The 18,360-nt window shown below is 37.6% G+C and overlaps 1 protein-coding gene across 1 annotated transcript in view; it reads left to right on the top strand.

Moving 5' to 3' along the window:
• Positions 1–17,709, top strand: part of LOC137391811 (nuclear cap-binding protein subunit 1-like) — a 30,344-nt gene extending 12,635 nt beyond the window's left edge. Inside the window, exons 10-17 of the mRNA XM_068078344.1 lie at positions 2,194–2,430; positions 3,185–3,322; positions 3,790–3,893; positions 5,232–5,454; positions 7,253–7,450; positions 8,257–8,491; positions 15,424–15,537; positions 17,423–17,709. Of these exons, the coding sequence (XP_067934445.1) occupies positions 2,194–2,430; positions 3,185–3,322; positions 3,790–3,893; positions 5,232–5,454; positions 7,253–7,450; positions 8,257–8,491; positions 15,424–15,537; positions 17,423–17,536 (1,363 nt within the window). The 3' untranslated portion in view covers positions 17,537–17,709. The remainder of the gene's footprint in view (positions 1–2,193; positions 2,431–3,184; positions 3,323–3,789; positions 3,894–5,231; positions 5,455–7,252; positions 7,451–8,256; positions 8,492–15,423; positions 15,538–17,422) is intronic.
• Positions 17,710–18,360: the final 651 nt, after the last annotated feature.

Below are 18,360 nucleotides of genomic sequence, written 5' to 3'. Positions count from 1 at the left end.
AACGTCATTAAAGGTATAAACATGCTGTTTCCGGAGCTGCTCCGAACATTTAATTCCAATGTGCATGTTCCGGTTTGGTCGAGAACCGGAACATGCGCATTGGAATTAAATGTGCATTTATGAACATTAAATTAACATTTATTGTTGAGATCTGAGACGCAAAAATCTCAAATTTTTTGGTTGAAAACCGAGTCGGTCGAAAACCAAAGCGTTACAGAACCGAGGTTTCACTGTAGTTGTGTCTATAGTCAGAGCTAGTATCCCATAACTCTATCTATAGTCAGAGCTAATATCCGTAATTCTATCTATAGTCAGAACTATTATCCCATAATTCTATCTATAGTCAGAGCTAGTATCCCATAATTCTATCTATATTCAGAGTTAGCATCCCATAATTCTATCTATAGTCAGAGCTAGTATCTCATAATTCTATTTATAGTCAGAGTTAGTATCCCATAATTCCATCTATAGTCAGAGCTAGTATCCCATAACTCTATCTATAGTCGGAGCTGATTTCCATTAATTCTATTTATAGTCAGAGTTAGTATCTCATAATTCTATTTATAGTCAGAGTTAGTATCCCATAACTCCATCTATAGTCAGAGCTAGTATCCCATAATTCTATCTATAGTCAGAGCTAATATCTCATAATTCTATCTATAGTCAGAGCTAGTATCCCATAATTCTATCCATAGTCGGAGCTAATACCTCATAATTCTATCTATAGTCAGAGTTAGTATCCCATAACTCTATCTATAGTCAGAGCTAGTATCCCATAATTCTATCTATAGTCAGAGCTAATATCTCATAATTCTATCTATAGTCAGAGCTAGTATCCCATAATTCTATCTATAGTCAGCTAGTATCCCATAATTGGGGTCTATAGTCAGAGCTAGTATCCCATAATTTATCTATAGTCAGAGCTAGTATCCCATAATTTTATCCATAGTCGGAGCTAATATCTCATAATTCTATCTATAGTCAGAGTTAGTATCCCATAAATCTATCTATAGTCGGAGTTAGTACCCCATAATTCTATTTATAGTCAGAGTTAGTATCCCATAATTCTATCTATAGTCGGAGCAACTATCCTATAATTCTATATATAGTCAGAGCTGGTATCCCATAATTCTATCTATAGTCAGAGTTAGTATCCTATAATTCTATTTATAGTCAGAGCTAATATCCCATAATTCTATTTATAGTCAGAGCTAGTATCTCATAATTCTATCCATGTTATTTTGTTCATCCTGTTTTCATATCACTTGATGATATTGACTTTTGTTTATGTTTGTTTTTATTGACCATTGTTTGGTTATGTTAGGTTAACCTTCCGTTTTCCCACTTGTATTCAAATTTGTCACACTTTTCATTAGTGTATTTTCGTGCTTCTAAGCTCTGTCAATCACTAATTCACATGGTATGGTTAGCATTTCAAGTGAACATACAGTTTATTCAGGTTATGTACCATCACTTAATACTGGCACTCTTGAACACAGAGTAAGGTTATGTACCATCACTTAATACTGGCACTCTTGAACACAGAGTAAGGTTATGTACCATCACTTAATACTGGCACTCTTGAACACAGAGTAAGGTTATGTACCATCACTTAATACTGGCACTCTTGAACACAGAGTAAGGTTATGTACCATCACTTAATACTGGCACTCTTGAACACAGAGTAAGGTTATGTACCATTACTTAATACTGACACTCTTGGGTAGAAATTAGTGTCTCATGAATTTTATGTGGTTTTTCTAACTTACAAATAATACTATTTTTTCCAGCAGAAACCTGCCTGGCATATCTTTACCTCCACATACTTTTGACATTTTAAATCATTTTCCTTTATAAAGGAGGCTCATAAAATCAACTGCCATTGGTGTTGGTTTGATAATCCTTTTTCGATATTCTGTGATGTCGCGAGTTAATAAACAGTGTATATTTGGAGTCCGTAATCTTTAGAATTACCTCAGTAGGCTACTAAGTGTTGGGCTGTTTTTAAATACCATAGGTATTGGGTATTGAGAATTTTTACAATTTTCCCAGTTTTGACTATTGGATTATTCCCTGTTTAGTAGAATGACTATCCTGCTCTAGTGAGTTCCAGTGCACCTGCAAAGTTCTCTCAGTTTCATTTCTTCATGATTGTAATGTCAATTCATTAGAGGAGATTCTGTTGTGTTGCAGCGCGGCTGCCTTGCTCATGTTCAAGGAGGAGAAAATTCCTCTCAACTATATGATCATTGAGACTGTCTTCGCACAGATGTTCCGTTTGCCAAGCCCACCGACAGTCGAGATATTTTACCACTCGCTTATTCTTGAACTGTGCAAGCTTCAGCCGAGCACGATGCCTATCGTACTCGTTCAGGCGACAGAGATGCTCTTCTCCAGGCTTGACTCTATGAATACTGTCTGTATTGAAAGGTTTGTCGGCTGATTTCAACTAGAGTTTGTGTCTTGAAAAACTTCAAATTTTAGTTTTTAATGCCACTAAACAATCGCTTGAATGGACCTACAAAAATTTGGTTTGTTTGCATGTTTGTAAAGTAGCTAATATGGAAAGTTCGCTCGTACCGGTTTCGGAACATATAAATATCTTCCAGATATATGATGAGAGATTGAATAGTGTTAAGTTATTCATTCTTTCGAAACATTGTAGTAATGACATAAAAATCCTTGTAGTTTTTGCTGCAATAGACCTGTGACATCAAGTACATACAGGATTTATGAACTCTCACATGTTATGAAAACGCTGTAGTTAAGTCAGTAGCATCAGTTTGCAATATTTAGTTGTGATACGTACAGATACTCGACAATTACAAATGCTAAAAGTAAAGTAGATGCATATGCGCACTTGAGTTGACTTATTAGAAACTTAATCTGCAACCATATTTGTTTACACTCAAACATGACTGTCTCTCACATTATCTCTCACGCATTTCAGTACATATACAAATTGTCAACCGTCACACCGTTGACCGCTATACAGCCATACTGTGATACAGTCCACTGCCTAATCTTTAATGTCTAATCTACCACTTAGTACTCCAATATCCACAGGTCCAGCTTCTCTATGAACTTCTTCTCAACTTCTTCTTCTTCTGAACTCAGCTTCTCCTAAAACTCCTGTTGAGCTTTTGCTGCAGATATTTATTCCGTTTTACTGATCTTTTGGTAGATTTGTCAACTGGCTTTCCTATCACCTGAGTAACTTTCAGTTCAAATGGACGTGGGAGGAATGGAGCGAGGTTCTCAAGATGGACCCTATGTCTCCTAAGGCTATGTTTGTACGGGAACTCCTCACTAAATGCCTTTGGTATGTTGTCATGTATCTAGAAAATTCTCGCTGCATGTCTTTTGTAAGTCAGCATTGATATGCAAACTCTTCTTCTTCACTAAGTGTCTCTAGTTTCTCACAGTGGACATGGTATATCAGTCTGGATCCTCTATTTTTTTAACTAGCACTGTAGCGGAACATCTAAACATTCATTAAACACTCGCTGCCATCAGCAGATGCTTCAAAAAGGTTGTGTATTATAGTGTATTGTTTTTTCCTTGGTGAAAAACATCTATTTTCTTTTCAGCGTACTTATATACAAATCTCGGAATAAACACAGAGATTCCTAGCTGTAGGATCGTCATGCAGCTACCAAGGTTATTAACTAACAGTGAACCGGCTATTAACTATCAACCAAAAGCAGGCAACCGGTTGTTAACTGTCGAGTAACTCGTTATTAACTGATAGGTTGCTGGCTATTAGTACAAATTCGTCAATATTTTTAGGCTTTCCTATCACAAGCGACTCGTGGAGATGTGTCCAGATGATTTTGGTCCAATATTGCCGGCAGAGCCACTGCCTCACTTCAAATATCTCAATGCAGAAGATGGTTTGTCTTTATTCCATTCTATCAATTGCGTGATGTAACTTCTGCAGAGGTCTGTGCAGTTTGAAGCCGTATTTGTTTGCTGATAATTATATTCGGCATGAGATATGGATGCTATTTTCTGTTTTTACTGTGTAATTTAAGTTTAATTGAACAAGCAAACAGTAAAACTGTCACAGTTGCACTCGCTAATTCTATACTAGTCAATTAAATATGAGATTCTGCAGCGGCTGACTAAATCCTTTTGTTTCAATTTTCTTGGCTGTGTCTCTAGTCAGCTCTTGAATGACATCAGAACCATTGTTTAACTTTTTGTATAGTCTGCCCTAGTAGTTTTAATGGTGATTCGCCAAACTGGTTACTGACGTTTTTGTAAACTATGAAGCACTTTAAGAACTCCGTAATAAATTTCATGTCAGTTCATTCTCATCTAGTGAAATGTGATCATTAGCAACAATTAAGTGCAGAGCAATCGCAGTAAATTGAAGCAATTGGACTTGTTACTATTCACACTCTGATTGGCTGATTTGAGCGATGAATGCTTCAAATGGACAGATCTGCGATACTTGAGAACGATACTTGAGAACTTCAATGATATTTTACCATTTCGTTTTATGGACTGGGTAATAGTGCAGGAATTTTGATTCGTGGCCTATTTTCACCAGACATCACATATGTTAACATATCCATTTAGTTTACACACTTCTGTTATTGAAGCTGAGGGAAAGTGATAAAATAAATAGCTAGGAACATTTGGCTGCACCAGTTTGCATGCAGCCGACCAAGAGGAGGTACATGTAAATGTACCTCCTTTTGGTCGGCTGTACCAGTTTGCATGCAGCCGACCAAGAGGAGGTACATGTAAATGTACCTCCTTTTGGTTGGCTGTACCAGTTTGCATGCAGCCGACCAAGAGGAGGTACATGTAAATGTACCTCCTCTTGGTCGGCTGTACCAGTTTGCATGCAGCCGACCAAGAGGAGGTACATGTAAATGTACCTCCTTTTGGTCGGCTGTACCAGTTTGCATGCAGCCGACCAAGAGGAGGTACATGTAAATGTACCTCCTTTTGGTCGGCTGTACCAGTTTGCATGCAGCCGACCAAGAGGAGGTACATGTAAATGTACCTCCTCTTGGTCGGCTGTACCAGTTTGCATGCAGCCGACCAAAAGGAGGTACATGTAAATGTAAATTTGGTTTGAAGGGAATAGAAAGCCGAAAAACTTGTTGAAGTTATTAATTTATATTGCTTCATATTAATATATTTGCTTCATATTCTTCTAATTATTGAGTGATCTTTGACTTTATGGTTTAACACGCCAGTGCTGCGGTTGTATGTAGAGCTGCCAGGCATGCAGTACTCCCAGTTGTTGAGTGCATCCATCAAGGCCAAGTGCACAGCTGAAGATGTGCTACACATACTCAAGGATGTTCCAAATCCACTCGCGGATGATGAGATGGACATCGAGCAGTCCCACAATCCTCTAGCTATCGATGTCTTTGTTCACACACTGCTAAATCTCGGAGCAAAGTCATTCAGTCATTCATTTGCTGCCATTGCCAAGTAAGTTATTGTGCAAATCAATATAAGTTTCGTGTTGTTGCTACATTCTTTTACAAAGTGTTTAAAGCACATAAATTGTATAATTTTTTATCATATATTTCAATACATTAGAGTCTTGGCTTTCAAATGAGCCCATATTCAATAAACAAAGAATAATAGAACTATGAAAAACATGGTGTCAAAAGTATGTCCTGCAATAAAAAACCGCTTGGTTGCGGTTCCCACAATGTGGGAACAAAGGTCATCGATCCCTTTCGCTGCCATTGAGGTTGCGCTTTTCTGTGACAATCAGTGCTGTTAAACCCACAGAGCGCTAATAATAAACTAGGATTCTAGATAATCAACAATGCCCAGGGATCAAACAAACGCATGTTTTGGGTTAATTAATTATGCTTCAATAAATATACTGTTGATGATAAAGGTAATGAAATCACATCGATTAACTTGTGACCTGCAGTGACGTTGCCCTACGACTATATATCATATGCACTTTTGCGAGATCACGCAATGCTCGAAATTAATTAGTTTCAGTCGTGCCCCTCAACATCACAATAAAAAGGGAGGGCTAGTGCATACTATCATCTTGAAAACATAGTATGGTGCTTGGAATCTGAGTTATTTATCATATAACTAATCTGTACATGGAGTGCTAATGACACTGATTCCTTTGTCATCTTCATTGGTTCTCTGGAGTTTTCCTATCTTTGCCTGCCACTAGCATCATTATCGTAGTTGATAAATATAAGCGGTAAGCAATAAAATAAGCTGTAAGAGCACACAACACCGAATATGAAAATTGTGTCATCACAATTTTCGCATCTTTACCATTGAACATTTCTGCGGTAGAGCTCTGGGGAAATCCTATAAACACCAACCAATGTCTGTCTCACCATGTCAAACAATGGCTCACTTGAAAGCCAAGATATTGAAGAACCTGAACAAGCTGAAACAGCACTTATGTAATTGATGTACTTTAAAGAAACAACGTTTGAAGGATCCTTACATTTTAGATAAATATGGAAATTGGATTTTCCTTTTCTCTCTCCATGTAGTAGTAAGAGCGCTTTGGCAGGTTATGCTTGTGAGCTTTTGAAACCAATATTTGTCCATTTATGGCCATGACCCTTAAAGGTTACACAGAGGTGAAATTGTTGTTTGGTGACCTTGTGGTTTCACCAACCAATATGTCTAATCTGAAGCATAAATATTTAAATCACTATTATCTGAATAATTGCTAGCTTTCTCATGACCTTTGATAATCATCTTCGTGACAAGATTAGCATTAGTAAATGGTATCATTGGGTACCAAATAAGACTATGAGCTAATATACTGGAACTGTTTACTTATTCCAGTTTATAGAAGTTCTTCTTGTCACCTTTTAACAGAACTATTTAGTTTTTACTCAACGTATGTTATGTTAGCATGTGTATGTAAGTATAGACTGTCAGGTGGTGACTGTTCACTGTATATTGTATATGTCTGCAGCGTTCAACCAATTATACCAGCATGCACTACACTTGTACACTGTACAGTTTTACGGTATACACTGTCACACAGTCTATCACCATCTCACAGTCTATATATACATGCTTACATACCTACATTGATGAGTTGCATTTGTGTAATATACATTGTGGATATCTCTGTTAAAAAGGTCGGAGTCATATAGTGCATACTTACACCGTGACAGCTGTGTGATGCCATAGTTCTCTATACATTTGTATTGTGACGAACTAGTGATATCAGTCTGCAGTGTCAGACAACTGATATGAGTTTACATTTAAAATTACTGGCCAGGTTCAGCAGTGTACTCAAGGAACTTGGCTCAACAGATGAAGGCCAGCTCTGCATACTCAAGTCCATGTACGAGCTCTGGTCTGATCACCAACAGATGCTGCTTGTGCTTATCAATAAGATGATGCAGACCAAGTTGCTCAAGGTCTCCGCTGTCGCTAACTGGATCTTCAGTGAGGAGATGATGAGAGACTTCACCAGGTGCAAATGTAGTTCCAGTTTTGCTTCTTTGCTTTATTGCTTCTTTCACTAGCATATATTGTGGCTAACTGCGTGAGGCCAAGTTTCCTCTTCTAAATCACAAGCAACTTTCATCCTTACAACCTTCAACAGCTCAGAGCCCCAGTTCCTTACAACCTTGAACAGCTAAGAGCCTCAGCTCCATAAAACTTTCAACAGCTAAGAGCCTCAGTTCCATTGGCTGTCGTGATGTGATATTGGCTATACATGTTCCTGATATACCTGGAATATTGGCTGGTATCCCACCACCGCCTCTGATGAAAGCATGAAGGCATTATATCAAAGGCTTTATATAATGCCTGGCGTAATGAAATATTTTAATTACTTGATGTTTTTATTCCCGATTGCTTTCGTTTTCATCATTTAACCATAATGGCGGATGTGAAGTCTTTGTTTTGCTTCTGCATGAGCTGCACTGCTATGATGAACAAATAATAAATTTTGGAACTAATTGCAGCTTTTGGCTATTTAAAATACAATTTCTGTTCCACGTCTACTACGGTGTAGAAAATGACTAGTTCAAGCCCATTATTGGAACAACATACAATGTTAGCAGAGGCTTTAAAGGAACGGAGGTGGTCTTTTACTGACACCAAACTCAAAAGCCAATGAGCAGCTTTGAGTTTTTTTACCTTTCTATAATTTTTAAGTTTCATAATGCTGCCAATATATGCTGCTAATGTTGAAAAATTAATTAATCTACTAATAATACACGTGGAAACAAAAGTGACCATAGACTGGAAAATTTTACTTCGGTACTTTGGCAGATTCTATGTGTGGGATTTGCTGCACTCTAGTATCAGGAAGATGAATAAACAGGTGACACAGCTGCAGTGTGAGGTAGAGGAAAAGAGAGACAGAAGGGAAGAGGCCGACAACAAGGTCATCGACGGACTTGAAATTGACGATGACGTGCCTACCGAGGAAGAAATAGACCGACTTGAAGAGGACTTGGAAAATGCAAAAAGTGAACAAAAGAACCTGTTTCTCATTATATTCCAGGTGCGTCAGAGTGAGACAGAATGATGGTTTCATCATTGTCTTTAGTAAAAGTCAAAAGCTAGTAGAAATTAAAACAAAAATAGTAGGAAATCAATAAAGTTAACTTACACTGCATTTATTATAAGTTCATATATAATATCATATATTACATCGCTTATTGCTATCACTCTCTTTCCCCTCTCTCTCCCCCTCTCTCCTTCCCTCTCTCCCCCTCTCTCCTTCCCTCTCTCCTTCCCTCTCTCCCCCCTCTCTCGAGCATGAAACCCTGAGCAGAAGATTTACCCTAAGCATTGCTGTGATGTCTTTAAAGTACAGTAGCAATAAAACCTCTTTTTTATATTATTGCTTTGGTAATTTAGAATCTACATATAATGGAGGCTTTTACATTTGGTTTTTACATCATTCAATATAATCTATTAGTTTTAATGCTAGATGTGATTTTTTTTATTTTTTTTGTGCTTTGGAATAAATTAAATGAAATACAATGTATTCTCAGAAGAATGTTTGGTTTCGCCGAATGAAGAAAAAATCAGAACGTATTAATTTTGTGTGCCAATATTTGGCTGAATATAAATTTAGCAATGGATGCAATATTTCGCTTTTGTGCTTTTTCATGACACTCTCCAAGATTAAGTTATGGTTTGATTGTAAACAAAACCAAAAGCATGTTCTTACCACGCAATTGAAAATGCACTTTTGCAGTCAAACCTTGTAATCGTGTAAATTGAAATGCAAAGGTGTGCGTGACTCATCCCCTTGCAATGAGGATACATGCTATGCTACTTTTATGTACATTTGTATGATGGAATGTATTGCGCAGCAGCCTGTAGTAGTAACAGGTTAATGCTTCCCTTGTGAAAAACAGGAATTTTGAAAAAGAGTTCGCTCAAACGGCTTGAAACTTGGCAAGAGGCATAAATAAAAAAACCTCATCACTGTAAAGTAGTTCTTAGTTTCAATCGAATGCAACACAAGTTATTGTCTAAAAATAGAACTCTTTTTGCTCTCTAAATTGCCCATCAAAATCAATACAAGTTCCCTAGGACCGCTTTAACTTTGCACGGTAAAATTTTAAACTAAGTCGAAAGTGTAAAATTTCTTGGTGTTCACATTGATACAAATTTATCATGGAAGGATTACATAGACAAACTTTCTAATAGTGTTAGACCTTTGTTAGGACTCCTATATAAATGCTCAAGTTATTTACCCCACAAAAGTTTGGTTCTAATTTACAATGCATTTATTCATTCTAGATTCAGTTACTGTATTGAGGCTTGGGGAACGCCCCAGGTAAATACTTAAACAAACTCCAACTTCTACAAAAATGAGTTCTCCGGATTTTACATAAAAAACTTAAATTAGAACACACCCGCCCACTTTTTCAAAAATCTTCAATTTTGACTGTGAATAAACCATAGATATATAAACCTAGATTGGCCAATAATAGCTATTCCCATCGGTTGCCTTGTCAGACTTAAATAGCACGACGTAACGTCATTGTATTGTACCTCATGCTTGACTGCACTGTTGTTTACAATGGAGCTAATGAGAAGAAGGTAACAAAATCACATTTGTTTTCACATAAAAACCTTCTTGAATATATAATCCAGTAAACTAAAGCGATTCTGTGATAATATCTGATAACCACCATGGATTAAAACTATAAAAGCTATGAATTGTTGTACACAGCTCATGAGCCATCAGGGCTTTATTTGCCACCCTCTCCCACCCCCATTCTTTCTTTTCCCCTTCTCCAAAAAATAAGTTAGAAGGGGACAAGAAAGAAGGGGGAAAGGAGAGGGGGGGCAAATAGCCCACCCACTCAAAGAGCCAGACCCTGGCTAGGTAAATAGACTAATATCATGCTGAACTAAACATGACTAAATATGATGAGTATGCAAGTATGTCTTAAGTCAAAAATGAGACAGAATGACTATTTTACAGCTGGCTATGTAGCTGGCTAGGTCACCAAAGCTGAAGTGTAATGATTGTATCACTAGCATCGTGGATGTTACCAACATTGATGTAAACCAAGCAGCGAATTCTCTAATCACAGTTAAGAATCGTGGTGGCTTGACTTTGTCTTCGCCTGTGGTGATTGAGGTTTGCAACCATAGTGAGAAAGCGACGAGAGTGTTGCGTAGTAGTGCTGGATTGGTGAAAAACTTTCCCAGGCTAGCACTAATTGCCACCATGGAGAAGTTGCTGAGGTTCAACATCATGCTATTGTTTAAGTGTAATCATCAAGCTAGTAGCCTAGCTCGTGAGATAGCAAAGAGATATATTTCGATTAGGGTGCATTATGAAGCGAAGAATAAAGCTGGCAGGGGTAGCTCATCTGGTCTTGACTCACCGGGTCAGAGGTGCCCAGGTCGGGTCACCAGACTCTTGAGCCTTCCTATACAAAGACACGGGTAGGTTTATGGCTAAACAACAGCGGTTGTATATTGCTTTTTAAGTGCGATTGAAATGGAGTCGCATATAGTCCTAGCACGGAAGGACCAGTCGAAATAAATTAAGGTGAGTCAAGACCATATTTTTACGTCTGGGACAATAGTCTTTGGACTAGGTTTCACAACGTTTTTCGGCAAGAAATAATCAACATGTCGGTGGTCTGGGAGTTCATGAAGAAGCCAGTCACGAAAGGAAAATACCACGTTATTTGTACAATAGCAAAAGCAAGTTAAAAGTTGGCTTGCAACAAAATTCACATTACAGTTATTTGGTATCATAAGATTCACCATGTCTTACTCTGTTGTGTTGTAGGTGTGAAATATATGGGAAGGTGATTACAAGCTCTTAAAAGCTAAAAACGAACAATTAATCGCAGCCACACGAGACCGCCGTAGTTTGGATTCGCTTTCCAAAATGGCTCAAATGGGACGTAGTTGTTACAGGATGGTTTCTGTTTACACTTTTATGCAACCTCATTCGTCGAAATATTTTCACAAATATACTTCACGCATTCAATAAAACCATGTCTATTGTTCTTACGCGTCTGTTTTATCATCATTGCAATGCTGTCACTTTTAGCACTGATATCTTATAACTTACCGTAAAAAATTGTTAAACTTTTTAACCTTAGCTCGAAGGAGTACATATCATTGTCTGATAATCATGACGAGCCTGTTGGTCACCTGCGATACTCGAAAAGTGCTGCAAAAATGATTTTCGAAATATTGGGTCACGTGATCAAATTACGACTTGACGATTGAATAATGCCGAAACAAAACTGTAAAGTAGTGAGCATTTATATTTGATACGGGGTATTCCGTAAAACCCGAAGTGTTTGTCATAAACTAGCGCTACGATAAGTTTTACAGTCATACTTCGACTTACGAGCTTAATGCGTTCCGAGACTGAGCTCGTATGTTAATTTGCTCACATGTTGGTGCAATTTATTTATATATAGAACAATTAAATATATATTGATTGGTTTCCATACTCTAAAAAATACAAATAAAACACTCAAAACAAGATATGGCAACAGAAAGAACATGTTGGTTATTGTCCTAACTTACCACATGCTTTAAAAAAGCAACCAATAAAAAAGAATGCGAGGAAATGTGATTAATTAAAATTAAATACATACAATAGCAGCTAACTCTAGCATTTGCCAGGGATGGAGATATAAGTTATCCTTCATTACGACAGTTGACTTTGATAAATCTGGATTTTATCAATGTCTTAAAAAACAAACTTAGAAGCAAACCTAAAAGCAAACTTTCATTTTCAACTTAACGTAATTAAAATTTCTTTGGCGTTCTTAGTTTGAAGTTTCTCGCTGGTTAGATCATTTTTCCTTTGTTTCGCTTTCACGACCAGCCTGCCGTTTTAAGATAAACCTATCTAAGGACGTTTGCCTTTGTCGCCCTTTCAACATGTTGCAATTAGGACAAACACAGGTGTCGTCTCAAAGGGTTAATGCACGACCACTAGCCAACTTGTCCGAATGTCTATTTTTATAGTTTTGATAGATAGCACCGGCCTTTTCACATAGCATCGTTTCAGTACGCTGTCACCGGCCAATTGTTTATCTTTTATCCAATGCCTGAGCATTCTCTCCATCAGCGGTCGTGAAGATCGCTGTGCCGTTTATAAACTATGGTTAGTCCTTTTGCGAACTAAATGCCCTGAATATAATCCTTCTGTTTGATAATTGTGAATGTATTTCTGTCAAATTTCTGAGCTAGCTCAACCACGCATACACATTTCACATATTTTTCAATAAATTTCCGTTTAATATCAACTGTTATCATTCGCTTTTTCTTTGCATTATCTTTCATTTTACTGGCAAACTTTCGGTCAATGCACAGTACTTTTAATTCACATAATTTTGCACTGAAAATCGCGCACAAAATAACACGGTACAAAAGCATAACCTGAGCAGTTGAAAAATACAGAGCGATGCTGTTCTCATAAAACACCTCCGGCATACTTGGCAACTGACTCACGTGCTCGTATCTCAAACATGGCTCGTATGTTAGTGCTAACATGTGCTTAAAAGCTGGCTCGCATTTCAAGTTTTTCGTACATTGGAGCACTCGTAAGTTGAAGTATTACTGTATATTGAGCTTTTTAATGGCTTTTCAATTCACGTCAGAACATCACGTGACAGGACAATAACCAAACTGTAATGACTACGTCAGAGAAATAAACAGATTCCAATCTGCGGCGGCTTTTCGTTTTTGAGCTTTTAAGAGCTTGTAATCACATTTCCACGTATTTGGCACCTACAACACAACAGAGTAAGACATGGTGAATCTTTTGATACCAAATAACTGTAATGTGAATTTTGTTGCAAAACAACCTTTAAGCTACAAGGAAGGGTCCACCTCAATACTATTGAGGCATTTACAACAAGGGCATCCTGAGGAACTTAAAAGCGCGTTTAAGAACCTTCAATCCAGCAAATTTATTTTATTTTTAGTTTCTTTCACTAATACCAAAAGTTTTAGGGAAGTGCTGGATTTTTGCTTTCCACTATGCTGGGTTATCTATTTCTATATTTGTAAAGTATTTCTTAACTAATCTCTTGTTGATTATAATAGCAGTTGAAAGTAAAATCTGTAAATAAAGCACTAGCCAAATCATGCCATTAATCTATCACCCATTGAATAGCATTGATCCACCAATGTCTAGCCATAAATTGTAGATTGCATCTATTAACCAAGCCACAGAATATAATGATTGGTTTGATAATGGTTTCTTTTATCTTAGTTTAGGGATGTCACAACATTAGGCTGTAATAGAACTATCTCTTAACCTTAAATGAATAAAACAATCGCGCATGCTGACCCGGTCCGACCCGATCTTGGCCCCAATGCTGACCCTGATTCAACCCTGCATTCCTTGGTCTTGTTCCAGCTTTAGCTAAAAAAGCCATCGATTCCATTTCCCTGATCAGATCAAAACTTCACAGGCTCATCATACTTAGTCATGTTTAGTTCAACATGATATTAGTCTTTTACCTAGCCAGGGTCTGGCTCTTCGGGTGGGTTGGCTATTTGCCCCCCCCCCCTCTCCTTTCCCTTTTCTCTCTTTTTCCCTTCTCACTTCTTCTTTGGAGAAGGGGAAAAGAGAAAATGGGGATAGGAGAGGGTGACAAATAAAGCCCTGATGGCTCATGATTTGTGTGCAACATTTCATAGTTTTTATACTTTTAATCTATGGTGGTTATCAGATATTATCACAGAATTGCTTTAATTTGCTGGATTATGTATACAAGAAGGTTTTTATGTGGAAATAAATGTGATTTTGTCACCTTCTCCTCATTAGCTCCACTGTTAACAACAATGCAGTCAAGCATGAGGTACAATACAATGACGTTACGTCGTGCTATTTAAGTCTGACAGGCTTTTTCCCTATTGGCCATCCTAGGTTTATATATCTATGGAATAAACTCTATAAATTTCATACTCTCATCGCGTCTCATCAGTTATTCTACAGCCTTAAATCAGATCGCATTCATCAATATCCCACTCGCTGCTCTTTCTTAAATCTAAAGCTACCTCCCTCTAAATCTGCTTCGGATCATCGCAGAATGTCTTATCAGCAGTCAGCACAATGGAACACTCTGCCTGATGAACTGCGTAGGGTTGTGAGTGGGCCCACTTTTAGACGTGCCCTCAAGCTGTACCTGTTGAGCGATGACTAGATAGTTTCTGGCTGCTCACTGTTAACTTATGGCCCAGCGCTAATGACTAGCAATGCTACTGCGCAGTTTGGGCCTCATCATTATTTTCTTTTGTTGTTTTTCTGTTTTCATATCTTTTGATGAAATAAAACAAAACAAAGTAAAGCTAATAACAAATATTTTGTATGTCTACAGTAAGGCAAAACAACAAAATCGTTTTACTATAAATATCAGTTCTACCTGTTTGTCTATCATTATCCAGGGGTCAAGGTTAAGATAAAGATAGTTTTCGATGATTCTCCAACTCGTAACATTAAGACTGGTAGACCGGCGCTGTAACACCTGCACCAATCGATCGCCTTTGTATTTATGAACAACTGCGCAGCTATCCTATTCGCCTTTTTGTCGACACATTTAATGATCTGTTACGACGAACTAGAATGTCACAAAAGTTATGTATAATAGATATTTTGTTAAATGCACGGCATTTTTTCTTCTGCAAGTGCGGCGAATTAAACTAACATTCAAATCGATTTTTAAAACTTGCCCGACTTTACACTTTGCGTTATATGGAATTTTTTACATAGGAGGTATCAAAAACTTCACATAAATTCGTTCCGTTATCTGGAATTTACGATCTAGGAGGTATACGTTATAGGAGCCTCTACTGTATTGTCAAAGCTTCCATCTATACTGTAGACGAACATGTGTTACTAAACGCAATAACAACAACCTATGATGGTTGATTCCCACATCTACTATGTTACTAGCAGGTTTATATATTTTGTCTTTATAGAGGTTCATCATCATGTTGTCCAATCACATTGCCAACAGCGAAATCCATCGACAGGATGTGAACACTCTGTGGTTTAAATGGGCTCTTGACAGGCTTCGTCAGGTGTTCTTACAGGTAGGCACTTTGATATGATGTATAGCGTATCGATATCATTGGCTGAGTGTTACCATTGGTGCCCATGCATTTATTAGCATGACGAACTATGTTCTGATTTTATTCATAAGTCAGAATGATCATGCAGTTTGACGCCATAACATATGCTCGGTTTTTACTTCTGTGTAACATTTGATGGTCTTGTAAACAAAGTTTGAGTTTGAAAAATATGGGGCGCCTAGGCTATGCGGAGTCCTTTTGGCTGTCTAATGGTAGAGCAAAGACCTGTACTTGTAAATACTTTTCTCCAGTCAAAACACAAGTTTTCACACTATTGCTGTAGTTATAGACGTAATGCTCAGAAGAACATTCAATTTTGTAATGACTTGAGTAGTATCTTGAACACTCACCAAGCATTCTGCCATTGCTGATCTCCTTCCAGTAGTTTTTTCGACGCCTTGTTTTACACCCTCTTTTTTAATTTAGCTCGGTGTAAATTTTGCTTTGCTCTTTTGCGAATAACTGACAATATTTTCATGTGCTGTCGCTTGTCATGCTTCTTTTTCTGAACAGCCTGAATGGCTGCTCAGAAAAAATTGCCTCCAAATCTGTCATCAGCCATTATTAAGTGACAATACCCTAGGACACTTATGTATTCGCGGCATCTAACTTTCGCGTTTTCGCGGCAACAGCCTCTCGCGAAAATTTCATGAGCGAAACTAAACTATCATAACGAACGAGCGAAAACGCGAAATTAAATGGCTTTCTTCATTGATATTCACAATAAAATCGTCATATTAGAAATGCAGGGAATTTTCGTGTGTGGTTGGCTCATTGGGCAAGTTTTGCTAAACTCATTAAAGCTAATACACCGACTGAGCAGCTTGGCAAAACAAATTAAGATAATAATTTTTTTTTGGAAAAGCCTAGACAAATGAAGAAGATGATGATATTAGTTTAGTCATTGAATTTGTAACTGATGAGGATGACAGTCTGGTAGGAAAAGTCATAAAATTGAATAATAATTATTGTGGTGATGAATTTTATTACCAACCAAAAGCAATAACAACCCGGTGCCATGGCTACCGCGGCACCGCGTGCTATAAATACTTGAATTCTAATATTGGTACCAATCAGTCACTGCGGCTTTGACGTCATTGATAGTCTAGGAAACAAATGGCAGCAAGCGATCAAATTACATTATTGATCTAGCCTACACATTTCTACCTGCGGTTCACAAATACAAACTACCGTACTTTTCGGACAATTAGCAGCTACTTTTTTCTGATGATTTGAGCTATGCGGCTTATAGGTAGGCCTACAAGGGTGCGGCTAATCACTGTGGCTTATTCTGTGACTTTTTCTTTCACCGCTAGGGCGCTCTAATATAACGGGAATCTCTAATTAGTGCACTTTTAGCTGTGAAAGAAAATACGAAACAATGCCTCACGGTACTGTCCCGTTAGGCACTAAGTTAAAAAGCGTCGGATAATACGAAACTGTGCCGTTCTGCACTGTTCCCTTTTAAATGGCGTTTTAAAGCACAGTCCTTAGTTCTGCGGCCTATAGTAAGGTGCGGCTTATGTATTGTTTTATTATCGTTTTTTGGAAAATAAAGCACATGTAGCTTATATAGAGGTGCGGTTTATAGTCCAAACAGTACGGTAGTCCCAAATTGAAAAATATTTCGTACCAGCGAACTGGACCTGAGTAATCTAATGTTTGTTCCACTGCATTTATTTTCACATCACTATATTTTCGCACTCATCAGAGCTGCGAAATTAAGTTCCAGCGAAATTTTACTCTGTATGCTACTCACGAAACTAAATACTAGCGAAATATAATTGTCCTAGGGTGTGTAGCCTTTTGTTTTTGTGCATCAACTGAATACACCTGTCTATTTTAGCATCACGAGGTAGTCAGACAGTATAACAACACTTTGGAGACCTTGTTGTTTACCAGTGACATAGATTTTCACATACTCGCTGTATTCAATGAATTCCAAGCGATGCGAGGGTAGACAACTCATTGCCAACCCAGCAGCCACGATGTTCACAAGATGTGATGACTTATCACTAAATTTGAGGATCATTTCCCTGGGAATATTTTTTGCTGAATAGTTTGTAAATTTATAGCTATATTGATGTAAATACTCTTATATTATATCAACAAGAAACTGTTCAAGAAGACTGATTTGATGTGCAATCTTTTGTCTAGGCTAATAGCAGTTTATGTGATGGAGTGTTCACACAGATTCAATCCTGTTGACTATTGATAGATGTGTTAGACAAGCCTTCTCACTGCAAGGCATCTGTCTAGAACATTAGTAATAGCCATTCCATTAAATACCCCAATTGAAGTATCCTTTCAGCCATTGCTAGCAGTGCGTGCATCATGTATCCGTGTGATGAGCGATACTAGGGCTCACTAGCTCTACCGGTATTCACTGTCACTCTACATATATTCATAACTATTCTAGAACTTTCCGCTTTTACATGTAATCAGATGTCAGTCTAAAATTACCATTGACACTTTGGTAAATAATTTATCAATAGATTAAAGCACATTTTGTAGTAAAAGCAAGTACATCAGTATACATTTTATTTGGCAAACACGAGGAGTTAATTAAAAGTTATGCATTTTGTGCGATAGCCCATATGATCACAGATGATCACATAAAATATAATATTAACCTTTCTCACAAATAGTTCAACATACTGCAGTTTGATGAATTGATGCAGCCTCAGATTAGCTCATTTCATCATACTTTTTTAATGAGTAAAGGTGAAATTTCATAATATAATGGGCACTTGGTAGTAACTGGGCTAGAAATGAACCTAGCGT

This window comes from Watersipora subatra, chromosome 3, assembly GCF_963576615.1.
Source record: "Watersipora subatra chromosome 3, tzWatSuba1.1, whole genome shotgun sequence".
NCBI classification, from domain to species: Eukaryota; Metazoa; Bryozoa; class Gymnolaemata; order Cheilostomatida; family Watersiporidae; genus Watersipora; species Watersipora subatra.
Note: the sequence above shows the minus strand (reverse complement) of the source record. Positions and strands in the feature narration are given on the sequence as shown.